General features: G+C 41.3%; 1 protein-coding gene across 1 annotated transcript in view; it reads right to left on the minus strand.

The window, feature by feature from the left end:
- TTC3 (tetratricopeptide repeat domain 3) overlaps positions 1-18,302 on the minus strand; it is a 51,408-nt gene that overhangs the window by 20,381 nt on the left and 12,725 nt on the right. The window contains exons 15-27 of the mRNA XM_039387317.1: positions 17,821-17,875; positions 10,161-10,221; positions 9,020-9,086; positions 7,510-7,638; positions 6,910-7,056; positions 6,242-6,322; positions 5,245-5,357; positions 3,265-3,391; positions 1,715-1,837; positions 1,449-1,550; positions 984-1,076; positions 554-618; positions 240-321 (exon numbers count right to left, since the gene is read on the minus strand). Of these exons, the coding sequence (XP_039243251.1) occupies positions 240-321; positions 554-618; positions 984-1,076; positions 1,449-1,550; positions 1,715-1,837; positions 3,265-3,391; positions 5,245-5,357; positions 6,242-6,322; positions 6,910-7,056; positions 7,510-7,638; positions 9,020-9,086; positions 10,161-10,221; positions 17,821-17,875 (1,245 nt within the window). The remainder of the gene's footprint in view (positions 1-239; positions 322-553; positions 619-983; positions 1,077-1,448; positions 1,551-1,714; positions 1,838-3,264; positions 3,392-5,244; positions 5,358-6,241; positions 6,323-6,909; positions 7,057-7,509; positions 7,639-9,019; positions 9,087-10,160; positions 10,222-17,820; positions 17,876-18,302) is intronic.

Below are 18,302 nucleotides of genomic sequence, written 5' to 3' on the forward strand. Positions count from 1 at the left end.
AATTTCAGTATTATCCTTTTTTTTCCTAATTTCAGTATTATCCTTTTTTTTTCCTAACTTCAGTATTATCCTTTCTTTTCTTAATTTAGAACTCAGCGTTTTTGGAACCCAACATTGGAGTTCTTTAAATGTTTAAAATTTAAATTTTGAATTTTTCAATTTTTCATTGATTTTTAAATTTTTCTTTCATTTTTAAAAGTTGATTTTGTTTCTCCTCCCAGCATCACTTACAACCTTACCTGACCCAAAAACTCAGTTATATCAAAGGGACGTGCATCAATAACTGAAGGAACAACATTATATAAAGGTTTTTTATTTACACTTTTTAAGCATTTACACAAAGTTGCTGAGGCAGTAAATTCTGTGGGACAATTTAAATGCCTTTATAATTGCATCATAATGTACTTTACCAGCCTTTCTAGTTTATCAAAAGGCCAAGAACAGTCTTTCCAAAGGATTGGTGTTCTTTTAGCAACTCTCAAAAAGGCACAAAAATCAGTCCTAGAGAGCACTGGTTTGTTCTCAAATTGATTTAAAACAGCAGAGACCTTACCTTGAACATTTCTGTTTAATAGAGGCCCTTGGTGGTCCCTTGGGTTTTGTGATTTTTAGTTCAAACTACCGAAAGAAGGGATGAGAAATTAATTAAATTTGGGTTTACAAGGCCAACGTGGCTGCACCCAAACCCCAGAAGCATTTGGAAAACAGTAAAAATACTACAAAAGAGAAAAGGAAGCCTAAATAAACCTCCTGAAGGTCTAACTAAAATTATCTTTTACTGCTGTAAGTTGGGATGGAGCACCTTAATCAGCAGGAAAGAGAGGTTGGAAGGTAACAAAGGGAACTGATATTCCTAAATAATGCTCAGATCCCACAGTTAAGACAGCACAACTTAATTTTTTTTGTGCAGTTAAATTCTCATCTTCACTTTATCTCCTTAACATTTTTAAGATTACTTTCATGTAAAATATGAACATACTTACTTCACATTTTACTGCACCAGAAGAACTGAAAATAATTATTTTTGAAATAAGGCCTTTACAATCGGGAGTAAAACACAATTCCTTAAGGAAATCCTGTGGGAGAAAACACACAAACCAAAGAGATTTAAATCCACAAACACCAGCTGTGCTCTTACACAAATCACAGTTTCTTAATTGGAGGTAATTAAAAAAAAAAAAAAAATGGAATAAAAAAATTCAGGAATTTCTGTGGCACGTCCCTGTTATTCCCAAAGCCCCTCCTCCAACTTCACACGAAAAAAAAATTCAATTTTCAGAATATGTATTTATGCATTTATTACTGTATATGTTGCCTGATTTCCCTTCGTTTCACACAGGCTGCTGATACTGTGGTTTATAAAATTATGTTAAGTATAATATAAATAAAATATAATATCAATAATATAAACTTGATTAAAGATGCCTGTGGCCTGCCAAAGCTCCTACCTTATCATTTTTATCACTGTAGCTTGTTGTTTTCAACTTTTTCCAGCAGCTCATATGAAACTCCACCCTGCACTGCTGACAGCAAATAACACGTATAAAACCCTAACAACGAGAAATGGGACAAATTTAACGTTTTTAAGGAAAAGCATAACAGAAATAAACACCTCAGCTTAACAGCAGGGAACATGGAAGGGGACAGAAACCGTGCAAGCGTGAAGTTTTACTCCTCAAACCCTTTTAAATTCACCTCTGCCCTCAAAATTTACCTTAAAGTCTGGGTCTGTAAAAAATATTTGGATTTTGGAGTGGCCGTGGCACTGCTGATACCGACAGACAGCATCTGGTTCTGGAGGGAACTTGCACTGCTCAATACAATTCCTTAAAGCCATCTGAGAAAAAAAAACACAAAAGGGATGTGAGGCAAACTGCATGGAAATCAGGGAAAACTCAGAGTGTACTTACAGGCTCCTGGGGAATTCTGCAGCCAGACACGAAGCTCCCTCGGAAAAGCAGCTGACTAATACCAGAGGAACAACTCTTTTCTAAGTGGAAAGACATAAAATTGTCCTTTTATGGCCAAAATATTCCCGAGCTTGTTTGAAGTGCTGTCAGCTGAGTACTCATATAAAAAAAAAAATGCAGGTTTATCTTGGCCCCGTGTTTTGCACCCTGAGCAATCCCAACTGCAGGAAGTGTCCCACTGCCAAAAAGAAGAGCCAGATTAACTGAGATAATACGATAAAAAAGGAGTGTCTTGCTCATCTCTGAAGCTTCCCAGAGTATGTCTCACCCGGGATCTGGGTTACAGGATCAAGTACAATCCCAGGGACAGCTCTGTAGAGCCAAGGAGGTCTCTCCCAGAATATTCTCTGAGGGAAAGTCAGATTTATGTGAAGTGGATTTATGTAGTCAGTGCAAGTGCCACAGTGCTAGCATTGAGTCCAGAGTAATAAAACACCATTAAAAACAAACAGACCTCTAGCAAACCCTGCCAGATATTTGCATTATGCTCTCCAGAGGTCCCAGACCACTGTGATCAGATTTCTGAGGGGGGGTCTCTGAGAAATCCTCGGGTCGGTTTTTGTTTAGGAAACAACAGAACTGCTGCTTCCACCCAAAACTAAACAGGTCCAGCCAAGCTCAGACACTGAACAACCTCCAAAGTTCTCCTGGGCCAAAGTGCCTCCCTGCAGGGCAGCTCCTGCCCCTCCTGGTGCCACATCCACAAGGCACAATTTTCAAGTCAAAGGGGGAGTTTTGCCTCAACCAAAAACGACACAGTCAAAGCCCCCTGTCTGGTTTTCAACACGGCCCCACTGCTGCCATTTTCCACTTCACATCTTTGCCAATTCCAATTTTTATCCAGCTCTCTCCGGCACTGTGTTGTGCATTCACAACTTAGAAGTTTGGTGATGTGCAATGAAGGAGTTCATCCATCATCACAGGATCATCGAGGCTGGAAAAGATCTCCAAGACCAGACTCCACCCTGTGCCCCATCCCCACCTTGTCCCCCAGCCCAGAGCACTGAGTGCCACGTCCAGGCCTTCCTTGGACACCTCCAGGGATGGGCACTCCACCACCTCCCTGCCTCTCCACGAGGAAATTCTTCCCTGAAGAAATCAGGAAATACTTGGAGCAGATCAGAACCATATTCCACAGAAATCCCCAAGCACAGAGCCTGACCCAGAGCTCCTGCCCTTATGCTGTTAATGGGATGCTTCCCACATTTCCATTTCACCCCCATCTGTCTTGGATGTGGGCAGTGGGAGGCAGGGAGGAGGAAAAGGAGGAGGAGGAGGAGGAGGTTAAACACACCTGCAAACTCTCTGTCTGAGTCTCCTCGATGACCCGAGTTGTCGCCGGCCACGTCAACACCCCCGGGACAATCTTCAAATCAATCATCAGCTTTGATCTCAGGAACTGATCGAGTGCATGAGCAAATCTGGAGTTGGAAACAGGCACAGAGTGTTCAGATCCTCTGTGAGCAACTTCTACACAGTCTCTGATGATTCATTTTATCATCCGAGCAGCAAACAGCGGCAAGGGAGAGTATGTGGGGTGAGAGAACACCTGGTTCATTAAATTCCCTGTTTAAGGACTCCCTGGGATAAAAGATTCAAGCTGTGAGACAGGTAAAGGGCTCAGCATCCATGAGAGCCTGTGCTGACATTCCAGGGATCCATGAATGTGGGAGTGCTTGGGAATGCAGAGTGAGGACCTGTGTGTGTGTGTGCACAGGAGTGACCTTCAACCCTGCTCAGCCAGGGAGGGGTTCTCCCTGAGTTCAGGCAGTGCAGACATGGGAGCAGCCCTGCCTGGGGGAGGCTGGGTGGCCAGAGGTGTTGTCACCTGTGCAGGCAACTTTTTGGGTCAAAACTGCCAAGGAAAGAAGAGCCACAACCATGGGATTGGGATGCAGACAGCTCCTGGAACACAGACTGCACCCAACAGTGGGAAGCAGGAAACCCCTCTCAGCATCCAACCCACTCTGCCCAGTGCTTTGAGATGTTCCACATGAGGAGGGGTTAAGGTTTAATATCAAAACTTACTTAATTTGGCATTATACTGGCTTTATATGGCAAAGCTGGGCAGGGAGGTGGGGACCATTCCCTGAGGAGAAGCCAGGGCTGCCCCAGATCCAGCTGGATACAACAAATCCACCTCAGGGAAAATCAGAGCCCCTCAGGCAAAGCACCTCAGGGAAAACAGGGATAAGGAAGGACAAAACACACTGCAGGGCTGTGGGGAGTAAGGGGAAAAAAGCTCCCCCATGGCCCATCCCTCTGGGCTGCTCAGGGAAGGAGGAGGGAATGAGGGAGTGAAGTCGGGCCTGGGATAAAGGAGGGGTAGGAGAAAGGTGATTTTAGTAGTTCTACATTTTTTCCCCACCATTCAACTCTATTTTAAGGGACAACAAGTTGTTTTGCCCCACGTTGAGTCTGCTTTGCCTGTGGCTCATTAGCAAGTGATCATCTCCCTGCCTTTATCTCAATCCCGGAGCTTTTCCACCTCCTGCTGAGGAGGGGGAGCGGGAGCAGAGCTGGATGAAGGTCTCTCACCCCACCACAAGCTTTCTGGTGGATTTTGATCGCACAGAGCAGCGGTGAAGCACCAAAAATCACAACCCAAGCTTTACACACAGCAATCGCCACGCGGAGCTGCACCACGACAGCTGGGATTCCCGGTTTGGGGATGCTGGGAAGAAACCCCACCAGGAATACGTGGGTTGAAGCAGCTCTCGAGTTTGTTACTGTCCCTGTTTCTGCACCTCACACTCCCCCTCACCTCCCTCTGGTGTTTTGGCTCAGGAAAACAGGAAAACATCCCTGTTATCTGTGCCAGGGAATGCGGTGACTCACTGGGGCAGCCCCTTATCTCAGCCCAAGGTCACTCTCCGGCCTCCCCAGGCCTCAGATAAGTTAAGATTTCTTTACACTACATTTTTTTCCACAAGAACACAAAGGTTTTTGTTCTTCTCCCACAGAGTTCTCCCCTCCCACCACCACCACTGCAGGGATGAGCTGGTCAGTCCTATCCCTGTTCCCTCAAATCCGCTGAATTATTCTGCAGCTTCCTTGAGTTCCTCAGCAGGAACAAACTCCAAGTTGTAATAAACCAAACTCCAAATTGTAATAAATCATCCTGATGGATGAATTCAGTGATTGACACTAAATCAGCCTGATGGAGGAATTCACTGATTGACACAGAATAATTAAAACCCCACCACGCCTCGTTCCTCAAAGGAAAGGATTTTTTTTTCTCCTACCAAATCTTGAAGTTTTCCATCACACCAACCTGTTTTGCCTGAGGTAAACCCTCCCAATTCCATAGTGTGCCAAACAAAAGCATCTTTCTTCTGGGTATTCTTCAATTATTTTCTTAAACTGGTCTTCAGCTTTTGCCAATGCCTTCAAAAGAAATGTAAGACACAAATAAACGGTGCTTTTCCATAAGTTTTCCACTTTTCCTCTCTTTTTTTTTTTTCCCCATTACAGTGGGTCAGGGTGCCCTATTCTTTGATTAGTCTTATGAACAGTAAATGGAATTACACAATCTTATGATCACAGAAAAAGCTTCCCCTTTTTTAAAAAAAAAAAGAAACTTATTCTGTAAACACAGACCCCCTCTGAAAGAATGAAATTAAATGGCTTTTAAATTGGTTTTTAAATTCATTTTAAGACACTGAATATTATAAAACACTGCAGGAAGAAAACCCCAAACCAACTTGAAAACAAAACAAAACAAAACAAAACAACAAACCAAAACAAATCCAGAGTTTGCCTTTGGTTCTGGAAAACAGCAAAGTATTTTGGTGTTCTCCAGAACAAAAAAAGCAAACTCTGCCTCCTGTTTTAGGAGCTGAATGTTTGACTTAAAAACACTGGTGCAGATCCACATTGCAAAGTAGAAGAAAAAAAACAATTTTAATAGTCATATATGAATTATATATATATTATAATAATATATAACAATATAATGTAATTATATATATATTATATGTAATAATATGTATATATATAATGTAATATATATATAATAATTACTTTCTTAACACCAGAATCTCATTTGAAAGCTTAAAAAAAGACATTTTATTTGGTAGCTTAATTTATCCAAAGTCATTAAGGATCTGGTCCCAGTATACAATTCCAAATTGTGTCACCAGGTTTCCTTCCCCACCCATTTTCTGTCTCTTAGGAAGAGATAAAAATGGATGGGCAGCTGCCTGAGCTAGAGGTCGAAATAAAAGCACTATTTCAATATAAAATAGATAAAACCAGGCGTCGTGTCCTACCTCAGGTTGTCCTATTCCCAGGAGGGCAGTGGCATGTCCATAGATGATTATGGTATAATTAATTTTATGAATATTCAGACACTGCAAAAAAAAAAAAAAAAAAAAAAAAAGTCAAATTATAGTGGCAGCACAAACAAAAACGTTGTGCAAACTGTTATATATTAATTTAAAGAAATCCAGGATGACAATTGGGTCACTATCTGATTGGATATAGATACACAGACACCAAATTTCACAGTATTTGCCATCAAAGAGTTATCCAACTTGAAGAATAAAAATCACTTTCACCCTACATCATTAAGGATAAAGGTTAATCTGACAATCACAGAATTATTTAGGCTGGAAAAGACCTTTAAGATCATCAAGTCCAACCACCAACAGACTGTGGTTTTTTATAAAACGAGAGTATTTGGTCAATGTACTTTATGATACTCTAAAAACAAATACAATTTTGGTAAGTATTTTTTACATTGCATCTAGAAATGCACACTTATGTTGAACATTATCAAAAACACATCCTATGTAATTACTGGGGGGTCTACTCAATAATAAAGACAATTTTGAGGGAAGGAAAGAATGAAGCAGGGTGTTGAATATCTAAACTTACTTAAAATAATTACTCTAAATAAAATTACTCTAAAAAAACCAAGTTATTCCTCTGAGTTTACCCTAAATTCTGAAGTATACAGAATGCTGAGCAGCTGTGAGAAGGCTTGTTCTGCACTGTGACACTGCTGGTCCATCAGGGCTGTGCAACCATCACGAGCAAGGGATGTAACACCTTCTGGCAAGGCATTAAAATCCACCTGGAATACCTGGGGAGACAGTAAATCCACAAGAAAACCACGTTTTCCATTTTTTTTTAAACTTTTTAAAAGCACATTACGTCAGTAAATATTTTCAGGTCGTGTTTAGAAATGCACATTTAGGCTGAAGATCACCAAAAATACACCCTGTGCTACTCTGTTTTCATTTTAATTCTGTTTTCATTTTAATTCTGTTTTCATTTTAATTCTGTTTTCATCTTAATACTGTTTTCATTTTAATTTTCTTTTCATTTTAATTCTGTTTTCATCTAATTCTGTTCTCATTTTAATTCTATTCTCATTTCTCAGCTCCTTGGCACAATCATCAGTGAAACACTTGGCCCTGCAGCCAACAACTCGACAACAAACACTATTTTGGTGGGGAGAAGAGAGGGGAAACGGGCTGCTGAATGCACAAATTCGAATTATTCTGGTCAATTATTATCATTTCTCCCAGTTTACCTCACGTTCTGCAGCACCTAAAGCTCTCAACGTGGGTAGAAGGATGGGTTTATCACTGGGACACTCCTCCAGGGAGGCTGTAAATCCCTTGTTCCTGGGGTTTTTTACATCTTCTGTATTGAAATCCATCTGGAATATTTAGGAAGGCAGTAAGTCCAAAGGAAAACAGTATTTCCCTTGTTTTTTTTTCTTTTGTCAAAGCAAGCAATTTGCTAAAATACTTATCCAAGAGACAACTGGAAATTCTCCACTTCCTACAGTTTTACCACAATTCCACTGTTAGAGCACTGCTTTTACAAAATATTTAATTTTACTTCTAAAATCTCTAGATTTCCACGGACCTACTGCTGCTAATCCCATTAAAAAAAAAAAAAAACAGTTTTTCTTCTAAGTTTAGATCCTTTTCTCTCCACAAAGCTTCAAGTTCAGTTCAAGCACCGTTTTAATTTTGCTTACACGTTAAAAGAACCCCAAAACCACAACCCAGACTTCTGCTTTTTCCTCACTTTTACACTCCATTTTGTGCACAAACGTCTTTGGAAAACCTGAGAACTGTTTCCTTCTGCTACACTTTCTGTCCAGCTCAGTTAATCTGTTCATTGCTAGAAGGTTTCAGAGTGATTTTGTTATTTTGTTTTCACTATTGATATTTCCTGGAGTCTGCAGGGATTTCCAGCAGGGACACTAAATAATTAACACTTATTTTTAATTTCCTAGAACTACTGAGTTAATGCTGTTAAGAGCATGCAGTCATAAAACAGGACAAATTATATTAATTTGATGTTAAGCTACACCACATTAGAAGCTGATTAAGCCAATTAAAACGCTCCTTTTGATACTTGTAATGCACTGGCAAAACAAAAATAGGTATTTTGAAGGAAATAAAAGGTCTTAGTGCAGGCAGAACTTGAACCTTCTCCTGAATTCAGTTTTGTCTTGTGAGGTAATTAATCAGAGTAGAGATTTTTGGTGTCTACACCCCCAAAACTAACAGATATCAAATGATTAATTATGTGCATTCCCACGATTTCCTTCCAATAATTTTGGCAGCTGGTAGGACCAGAGGAGGAAAATTCTCACTCAAAATATGAATTGCACCGTGTTTCAAACAGCCACCCAACAAAATGTTCCCTGATTATTTCCAAACATATTTATCAAACACAAGAAAACCTGTTTTCAGTCAGAGCTTTGGGAGGGGTATCATAAATCCCTGAGCCATTCCCAGTCATTTTTGTCCTTTTTCTTACAAATTAACATACAGGGGAGTTGTAAACTCGTGGTTTTAGCTTAGCTAGTCTACGACTAGACTGAGTTTTGTTACACTGATTACAGGAGGAGAAGCAACAAGACAGCAATAAATCAGTGTAACCACAGAATTTTTGCCTCCTGATCAAAGTCATGCTCAGCACAAAGTCTTAAATTTAGGAATAAACCGAGATTTTTCACAGTGTTACTAAAAGGCACCAAATAATTCACATTTAAGGCCATATCCCACTGAATTTTCAGTTACCTGTGGCACAGCACAGAGGCCTTTATCTTCCATGGCTTTAGACTCTCTCTTCAACTCAAGGTGATCCCTACAAAAAACAGGACAATGGAATCAAGAGTTTATAAACATCCTTTAAATATAAACTTATTATCAAGCAACAGCGTGATTTTTACAGGTCTGCTCATCTTCCCCAAGAGAGAAGTAATTTTGGAGATGGTTCAGCTGCTTTAAGAAGGATTTGTTCCAAAATAAATTATAACATTTCCCCCCCCTTCAAGTGAAAGGAGAAATCCAGTTCAGTGAAATAAAAATGACAAAGTGACAAAGTTTCCATTGTCCTGGCTAAAGGGGCATTCCAAAAGTTATGGGAAAACAACAGGATTGTACTGTAATAAACACAGATTAAAAAGCAGCTGAATTTGTGGTCACACTTAAGATTAAGATTGGGAATAATCAGGTTCAGCTCCAACCTTTCCTAAAGGCTTGGACTCTTCCACCTGCGAAATCTGCCTTGAAAAATTACCATTTAATGGAAATTTTCCTATTTCAAAGTAAACACCTTGTTCTGCTGTACCCCCAAGTGTTTATAACCACCCTAAACACAACCAAAAACCTCCAGCTGGAGAAGCAGAAAAGAAGAAAGTGCAGTCACAGCTCCCCCTTGGCCCCAGTATCACTGGAAATATGGATTTCTTTTGCCAAAACTCCTGTTTTAAATCTCCTAACAGGTGGAAGCATAAATTTTACCCACAAAAATCTATAGTGCTTCTTATCTCAACTAATTTAATTTTGGCCCTAAACCATCAAACACACTCATTTACATTCAGCATGTCCTACAAGGGGTATTTATGTGCTTGAAATTAGATATTGATTTAAGGGAAATTATTGAATTAAGTGAAAAATTCAAGTTGCAAACAACTTAAAGACTAAGTAAAAGTCATTCATTGACTAAAATTCAACTCAGCTAGGGAATATATTTAATTTTCAAGTTATAACTCCGGTTCTTTGTGAAAACTGGAATTTTGGGAACTTCACCCAGATACCAGTATGTAAAAAAAACACAGAAAAAGCAGCAAGTCCAAGGGACATTAAGTCCTTTCTAAGTGCTACATAAAATAACTCAAAGTAATCAAAAATTTCAAAATAAATAGTATTTTTTTACCTCATTTTTTCAGAGTCACCAGGTTTGGGTTTTTGCTTTCGTTTGTTTTGATGACTTTGGTCTGTAACGAGAAAAAAGGATTTTAAACAAGATGATCATCACTTGAAATATATAAAAAAAAAAAGCACTTGGAACTCACATTTTCCTTTATAAACAGATGTTAAAAATTTACAATATCGAAAACTGAGACAACCAACAAGTTTTTCAAAAAGCCACCCCTGAGTATTATCCTATGAATCTGATATTTTTGTTAAATAGTGTAGGATTTTATTAATCCCATAAAGGGGAAAGATATTTCAAACAAACAGAAGAATCTTAAAGTTCTGCAAGATCTGATCTGACTGCACAATATTATATTATAAGTATTAAACTCCAGGCTAAAGAAATCAGCCTGTTCTACAGAACTAGAGTTGATATTAGTCCTTATTAGTCAGAAATCAAAATTTTCGCAGGGAATAACAGATCCCTGGTGGAAGTTCAAGTTCCACCGGGGGAATTCTGCAGGAAGAAGTTTGCAACTTCAAAACTCCAGAGCTGAAGTCAAGTCCAACCCCTGCCAATCTCAGGAATGCAAATATATGGAAATACATTTGGAAATCCTGGATCCCAAGGACAAGAAAGGGGCGATCTCGTGATGCAGCTCCATTTCCAACCCTGGAACTTCACATCCAAGACCTGACACCGAATTTACACAAGACTTGAAACCGAATTTACACTTCACAGCTTCGGGGATTCAACGCTGTCACTGAACAGCTCCTGAGCAAACAGTTCCTGAGCAACAAGGTAGAAAACAGGGCTTAATTCTTTATTGTGATGGTCACACCCAGGAAGCCACACCAGCAACTGCAAAATCCTCTCTCCACTCTTTCCCACGGAATTCAAACCCCACACCTCAGGCACTGAATGTGCTCCTGATTGAGTCAAGAAGGTTTTTCATTTTCAACAACTTTTTAAGTCCCAACAGTGAGAAAACACGCACATATATTCCTCATATTGGACACAGCCACACAGACAGCAGTCTGGACTGAAGCTTTTCAAGCCCTGGAACCCAAAAATGAGGTGCAGCTCTGATTCAAAAGAAACCTTTGAACAATCTGAAAAGCACTTTTATTACAATAATGTAATTATTGTAATAATTACAATGCAAAAGGGAATGCAAAAGGGGCAGATGTTTTCCCCCAGTGCACTCCACCGAGCAAAGGAATACCACAGCTTTTTATACAGCTTGAAAGTAGCAAGTTTAAAATTATCTGTACACACGCTCTTTTTGCAGTCTGCCTTATCTAAATAGACACTGAGTTTTACCTCCTATTCTTACCATTATGGGGTTTTATCATTTCAAGCAGTTTTAGGTTCCCCACCCCTCTCTACGTGCTAAAAAAGCCTTCCCTGTTCCCTGAGCTATTTTTATCTTAATTTGCCCACAGTTTGGGCAGAAACTTTTAAGCAGTTTTACATTTTGCAAAGTCACACTTAACGTAGCTAAATTAACACAGCTAAATTTTATTTCATTTTAATTTCGATTTCATATATTCCTCATATTGGACCCAGCCACACAGATACCAGTCTGGATTGAAGCTTTTCAAGCCCTGGAACCCAAAAAGGAGGTGCAGCTCCCTAAACCCTTAAATCTTGCTTGATTCATTATTAGGCTTCTGCCGAACTACCAGAAACTCCAACGTGAAAAAAGGAGTTATTAATTTTACACATGAAGTTTTAGCGACCGTCTACGCTTCAAAAAAAAATGCTTATTTTATGATCCTCAGAGAAGTATTTTATACCATTAGGTGCAAAATCCTGGAAGACACCGTGGAAAAGCACAAATCCACCCATTTGAGGGACCTCCCTCCAGCCAGAGGGATGTCTCACACAACCATTCCTCAAGTTAAATCAAATGTATGCACACTTAAATACCTCGTGCCAGTAGTCATTGCTCATTAAAAACAACTTAATGACATAAAATTTCAATGAATCAGAGCAAAACTCGAGGCTCACAAAGACTGAACATGTCCAGACTTAAGTCTGTGAACCGTTTCTCCAAGAGGTGTCTGTTGAAACAGTTCAGACACACTAAAACTCCAAAGCTACACTAATAATCACCAGAAATTCCTCATAATAGAGATATTTAAAAGATGGAAAACAATAATCCTTTTGCAAGCCAGGAAACACTTCCAGCATATCATCATTTAACCATTCAGAGATAGAGATTTATCACTTTTTTCTTCATTATACATAAGGAACCAATCTATCATTCACAACAAAATCTTCGTGGAGGTAAAAGAAACCATCTCACCATCAAAAGAAGAAATTAATCAACCCTATTTTTTCCTTGAATGGTCTGATTTTAAATGCCATTCAGCTAAAATTATTTCAGAAACATTTCCCACAGAAACAACTCTTCCCACAGACCACCCAACTTAAATCCTACTTTAAGTGAAAAACTTCTAAATAAAAGGTAACAAGCAAATCCTGATGACTTACAGCTAAAACACTTAAGGAGATATATCAATTCAACAGCAAACATGATTTACTTACCCCATAAACATTTAAAAATATTAGTTGTATTACTTTCACTAGAACTTTCCATTAGGAGGGACCAGAGATACTTGACAAAAATATACACATGCTCAAAAAGACACGTCATGAAGACAGAAAGTACCAAATAAACTGAAAAATGAGTTAAAAAAAGCAGTAACTTTAAAACAGGATAATGTGACATTAAGTTCCCTTCCATTAAAACTCCTGCAAGTGAACTCCTTTAAGTGAACAAAGGCAAAGAAAAAAAAAAAAAGTTGTTCCTTCCCACCCGCAGCAGACTGGGATCAGCCAGTCCCTGGGAGCCTGACTCCTCCCTTCAAATCAAGTGTTTTGTTCCCCATAACGACGGGGAGGAGAAAGGAAAAACAGAAAATGAAAATAAAGCAATGAAAGTAAAAAAAAAAAAAAAAGAAAACCAAACACGGAACGCGCAGGAGTTTGATGAAATCACTACACTGAACGCATCTCACAGACCTCTGATCTCTTCTTGAGCCAGGAGTTGTCGGTTCTCTCCCAACATCCTGCCTTTTATGATCCCTCTTCCCTCCCCAGTTCCTCCAAAATCCAGCCATCCCTTCTGCCACGCTGCCCCTCCTCCAGCCTCTCTGGGCGACCTGTTCTGGGGCATCACCATCCACACAGGGAAGAATTTATTCCTAATATCCAACCCAACCCTGCCCTGCTCCAGCTCGAGGCCAATCCCCCCCTGTCCCACCACTACCTGCTGTCAGAGACTGGAACGGTTCCTGATTTATGCATCCTAGGATTGCCAAGGGACTTTTGCAGGCTTCTGCAGGGCTTCTGCATTAGACCTCTGATGGCCCATCGAAGCCCATCCCTGCCTCTCTGATAATCCTGAAAGGTGGGAAAAACCCTTTTGCCAGACTCCTCAGGGAAAATCAACCCAGACCCAGGAGATCATAGAATCATGGAATCAGCTGGGTTGGAAGGGACCTCCGAGATCATCCAGTCCAACCCTTGATCCAACCCCGCCGTGGTTCCCAGCCCATGGCACTGATGCCACATCCAGTCTGTCCTTAAACACCTCCAGGGACGGAGAATCCACCCCTTCCCTGGGCAGCCCATTCCAATGGCTGAGCACCCTCTCTGCAAAGAAATTCTTCCTAATATCCAACCTAACCCTCCCCTGGCACAGCTGCAGACCCAGCCCTCTTGTCTTGCTGATGGTTGCCTGGGGAAAGAGACCAACCCCCCCTGGCTCCCCCCTCCTGTCAGGGAGTTGCAGAGAGTGAGGAGGTCTCCCCTGAGCCTCCTCTTCTCCAGGCTGAGCCCCCCCAGCTCCCTCAGCCTCTCCTCACAGCACTTGTGCTCCAGTCCCTTCCCCAGCCTCGTTGCTCTCCTCTGGACCTGCTCCAGCCCCTCCATGTCCTTCCTGAGCTGAGGGGCCCAGAACTGGACACAGATCTGACACAGATGGAGGCTCATGGCATGGCCTGGGACACTGTCCATGGATATAATAACTCATAACTTCTTGGAGTGTGGGGGCTTCCCTCCTTCACCCTCAATGGATCAAGGCCACCACTTCAACTGACAGACATGGAAGCTGCAACTACCAAGTTCCATCGCTGAACCCCGTGGGCAGTGCCTACAGACATCTTTCCACCCTCAGCTTTTCTTTCCCTTACCCTTATCCTGTCTTTCCTTTCTCCTCTTATGCATTTTCCCCCCCAGGGGATTATCCCTATGATAGATAATACAGATGACAACACTCAAAATGCTAACATACCCGTTAAAACAAAATTGCTAAAATAAACCCTACCTATGTATGTTTTCAGACACCAATTATTCCGTGTCGTTTCACTCTAATCCACCCCAAGGGAATTATTGATAAGAACCTGGGTTACCCCCCTCCCCTTTTTCTGGGGTGGGTCATAACATTTTTGGCATCATGGACAGGATCCTTTGGATGTGGTGGAGTAATTGGTGTAGTCCAAAACTGATACTGAGGGCGAGTCAAATGGTGACTGTCCCCTCGTTGTAAAATTATAGCGAGAATTTTTCTCCTCTCAGTGTGACCCGGGCACATCAGACCTGCTGAAAGGTTTCCTGGTGTAGGCTGGACCTGTTGAAAGGTTTCCTGGTGTAGGCTGGACCTGTTGAAAGGTTCTCTGGTACCTGGGCCTGTTGAAAGGTTTTCCAGGGGAGAGTCAAGCTGGCCCTCAGAGGGTTAAGGGGGAGAAAGACATTAACCTGGGTTAGTGACTGAGTCAAAAGGAATGACACCCCAGGGTGAGTTATGTGGGGATTATTCCCTCCTGCTGTCTGTCCTTGGTTTAGGACTACTTTTTGTAGGTGCTGTTTTAGGCGTTGTCCTTAGAACAGTGTGAAAGGAAAGACTGGCTATTCAGAAATCTGTAAGTGAGGTGATAAGATCTTTCTAAGACTCAATGAGAGCTTTGCAGGACCAGCTAGAAAAAGAGGCTATTCAGAAATCTACAGGTGAAGTGATAAGACCTCTTCAAGAGTCAATGAAGGCATTACAGGAGCAATTAGAAAAAGAACACTTGCAGTTTAACTGCTGAGCGTGAGGCAGTTGGGGGGAGAGGGAAATTAATTTGTTATTTCGATCAGTCCTGCAAGATGAGGAAGAAAAAAAATAAAAGGCTTAAAAAGGCACTAGAAATGAAAAATTGTGAACTTCGGGACATCAATTTAAAATATCCTAGACCGGTGGATGATAACAAATCCCTGTACCCCTCCGGGGAACTGGAAGAGCTTAAGCAAAGTTATCCAGAGGATAACCAAGCCCTGTGGTCCCTGACCCAAAGAGCTGCCTACTGGGCAGGAGGAGGGTTAGACCCCAGAGAAAGGGGAGATCCTCACACGATTAAAACACCCACAACTGGCCACATTGTAAAAAGTGTACAAAAAACCACACATCTCCAATTAACGCACACAAAATTATTAGACCCACAACGAAATTCCCCAGTGGAACACGAGGCGGATCCACAGAGATTTCCAGTCTTAATCCAAGGCCTGCCTGATGCACTAAAAGTTTATGCTAAAGGCAACCCCCAGACCTAGAAGAAGGGGTGCTCCACCAGGGATAACCTGGTTGGAGATAGCCCAAGAATTAACAGCTGCTGGTCAAGCAGCTGGGGCTCTCTGGTACAAGTGGCCAGAGAACACACAGCAGGAGGGCAGGGAAGGTCCAAAAACCTGCCTCACCAGGTATTTGTCAACAAAATATGTCATCTAGCCCTGCCTTTATGGAAAGTCCCTCTCCAGCTTTCTGTTAAGCCCCTTTTAGGCACTGGAAGGGGTCTTTAAGGTCTCCCCGGAGCCTTCTCTTCTCCAGGCTGAAAATTTTAATTATTAGCTAGCTTTCATTGATTTAATAAAAAATAGCAGTTAGAACCATTTATAGTGTGTAGCAGATAGCTCTGATTCAAGTCCTTTAGTCTAACCATCATCACCATCAACTGAAATACAGGATTTATATTAATCATACAAATATATCTGGTTTGCCATCCTTAATCCTGAGGGACAAAGTTGTATAAAGGACCAATTACACCTCTATAAACCCTGAGACATAAACTATTGTCCAGGTCTGTCACTAAGGCTGGATCCAACTGCCCCCAGACTCCTCCTGGAGAAGGAATTTAGAAAAGCAAGGGGGGTTCTCCCAAACCTCCATATTGCTGGCAGAGCCAAGGGGATGCACAGATCTCTCTCTTACCACATTCCAAAGGCATTGGCATGATCTGGTCTTGCTGCCAGGTGAGCAGAACTCCAAATGTCCCTGGAGTTCCCTGGAGCCAGGGAATCCCTTATAATCCCGTGGTTATCACTGACTGGGTGGGTCCCGCCACAGGCGCTTTGCTGCTCATCTCTTCCACTGCCTCAACAAACCTCTGTTTTATAACACATTCTCAGGTTCCATCAGCATTCAGACCACACCTTCTTGCTCAGCAAAATGCCTGGATTCACTTGTCACTTCCTTCAAACTCCCCCCAAAATTCCCCTGTGCCATCTCGCGTTTGGTGCCACGAGTAGTTCCCCAAAACAGGTTTGTCTTCCAGAGCTTGACTTCCCCTTTCTAAGAACCTTCCCCAATTTAAGCTTTTTGCATCAAATTCCTTTAACACTTCCATGGTTTCTTCGTAGAGCCACAGAATCACAGAGTGGTTTGGTTTGGAAGGAACATTTAATATCACCCAGTGCCACCCCCTGCCATGGGCAGGGACACCTTCCACTAGCCCAGGATGCTCCAAGCCCAGTCCAGTCTGGCCTTGGACACTTCCAGGGGATCCAGGGGCAGCCAAAGCCCACAAGAGCAAGATCACTTCTCCTACTGCTCGTTTTAAATATTATATTTTGTAATGGATCTTCGATGGTTTCCTAAAAAATCAAATTTTCAAGTGCTCTGCGTTTTGGCACCTCTTCAGGTGCGAATTTCAGTTTGCCAAGCCCAAAGAACAGCACAGGCAGGCACCAAAGACTTCAGAGCAGGTGATAAAAACCTTTTATTTCCTAACTAAAAATTTAGGAAAAGATTTCACTTTGAAGCTCAGAACCTCTTGCACTTCACTTTCACTCCAGAAAAGTGAAACTCTGGCACTGTGGGAGTTTTGGGGGGTTGGAATTCTCTCCATAAAATGATTTATTCATGGAAAAAACCCCAAACATAAACGATAAATCACACCAACTTTAACTCTGCAGCTAAAAATCCGCTCTGACAAATATTTTCCCCCTCCAACTGCAGACTTGTTTTCTCATGGATCTACACAGAGCTTTAGCCATCGCAAACGAATTGTAAATATTGAAACTACCCACACACTCCTCTTAAATTTAGATCCCTTCAGATCCCAAACCTGCCTCAGGAGGAGGGAAAGCATTCCTAGCCCGTGACTCAGTTTTCACTTTTTAGTTCCAGTTTCGATTTTGAATTCAGCCACATCAAGGAGATTCAAACTACAAAAGCACGAGGGAATTAGGACAGAAATACAGAAGAGAAGAAGGATCTGAGTAACAGGAAAAGACGTGAAACACGATCTCTTCCTGTTGTGAAAATAACATCAGATGCTCTTTGGAGTAGTAGTTATGGCAATAGCAGAGGAAGAAACGACTCAGACTTGACAAATAATAAAAATAAACTCACTTTGTGGCAACTCCAGCGTGGAAACTTTGCTTTCTGGTCTTTGGGTGTCAGTCATCTAATGGCAAATACATCAGAGAACAAAACCCAAATCAGTCTCACTCACTGAATTTAAACAAAGGGAAAAAAACCTCAACAACCAGCATTTAAGCAGAGAAATCCCAATGATAAAGTGCTATATTATGTCCCCAACCAAGAGGTAAAAGAAAAATCGTTTCATTAATCAAAGTGCAGTTGTACAGTTTAGATTTTCCCCCCTCCAAATCTGTATCAATTTATATTATCTACCAGCCTGACAAACACCAGCCTTTCTCACAGAAATGCTCATCCTGAAGGAAGACAAGTTTACAGACCTACATCACAAAGGTCTTCATGGCATGAAAGCAGATGAAAGTTCTTGTGAGGCAATTAAAAAAAAAAAAAAATAAAAATCCTAAAAGCACTTTAAGCCCTTCTGGTGCTTTCTGCAGCTTGTTTTCTCTGCC

The sequence above is a fragment of the Pipra filicauda genome, unplaced genomic scaffold (assembly GCF_003945595.2).
Source record: "Pipra filicauda isolate LSUMZ 115617 unplaced genomic scaffold, ASM394559v2 scaffold552_size545530_pilon, whole genome shotgun sequence".
NCBI lineage: Eukaryota > Metazoa > Chordata > Aves > Passeriformes > Pipridae > Pipra > Pipra filicauda.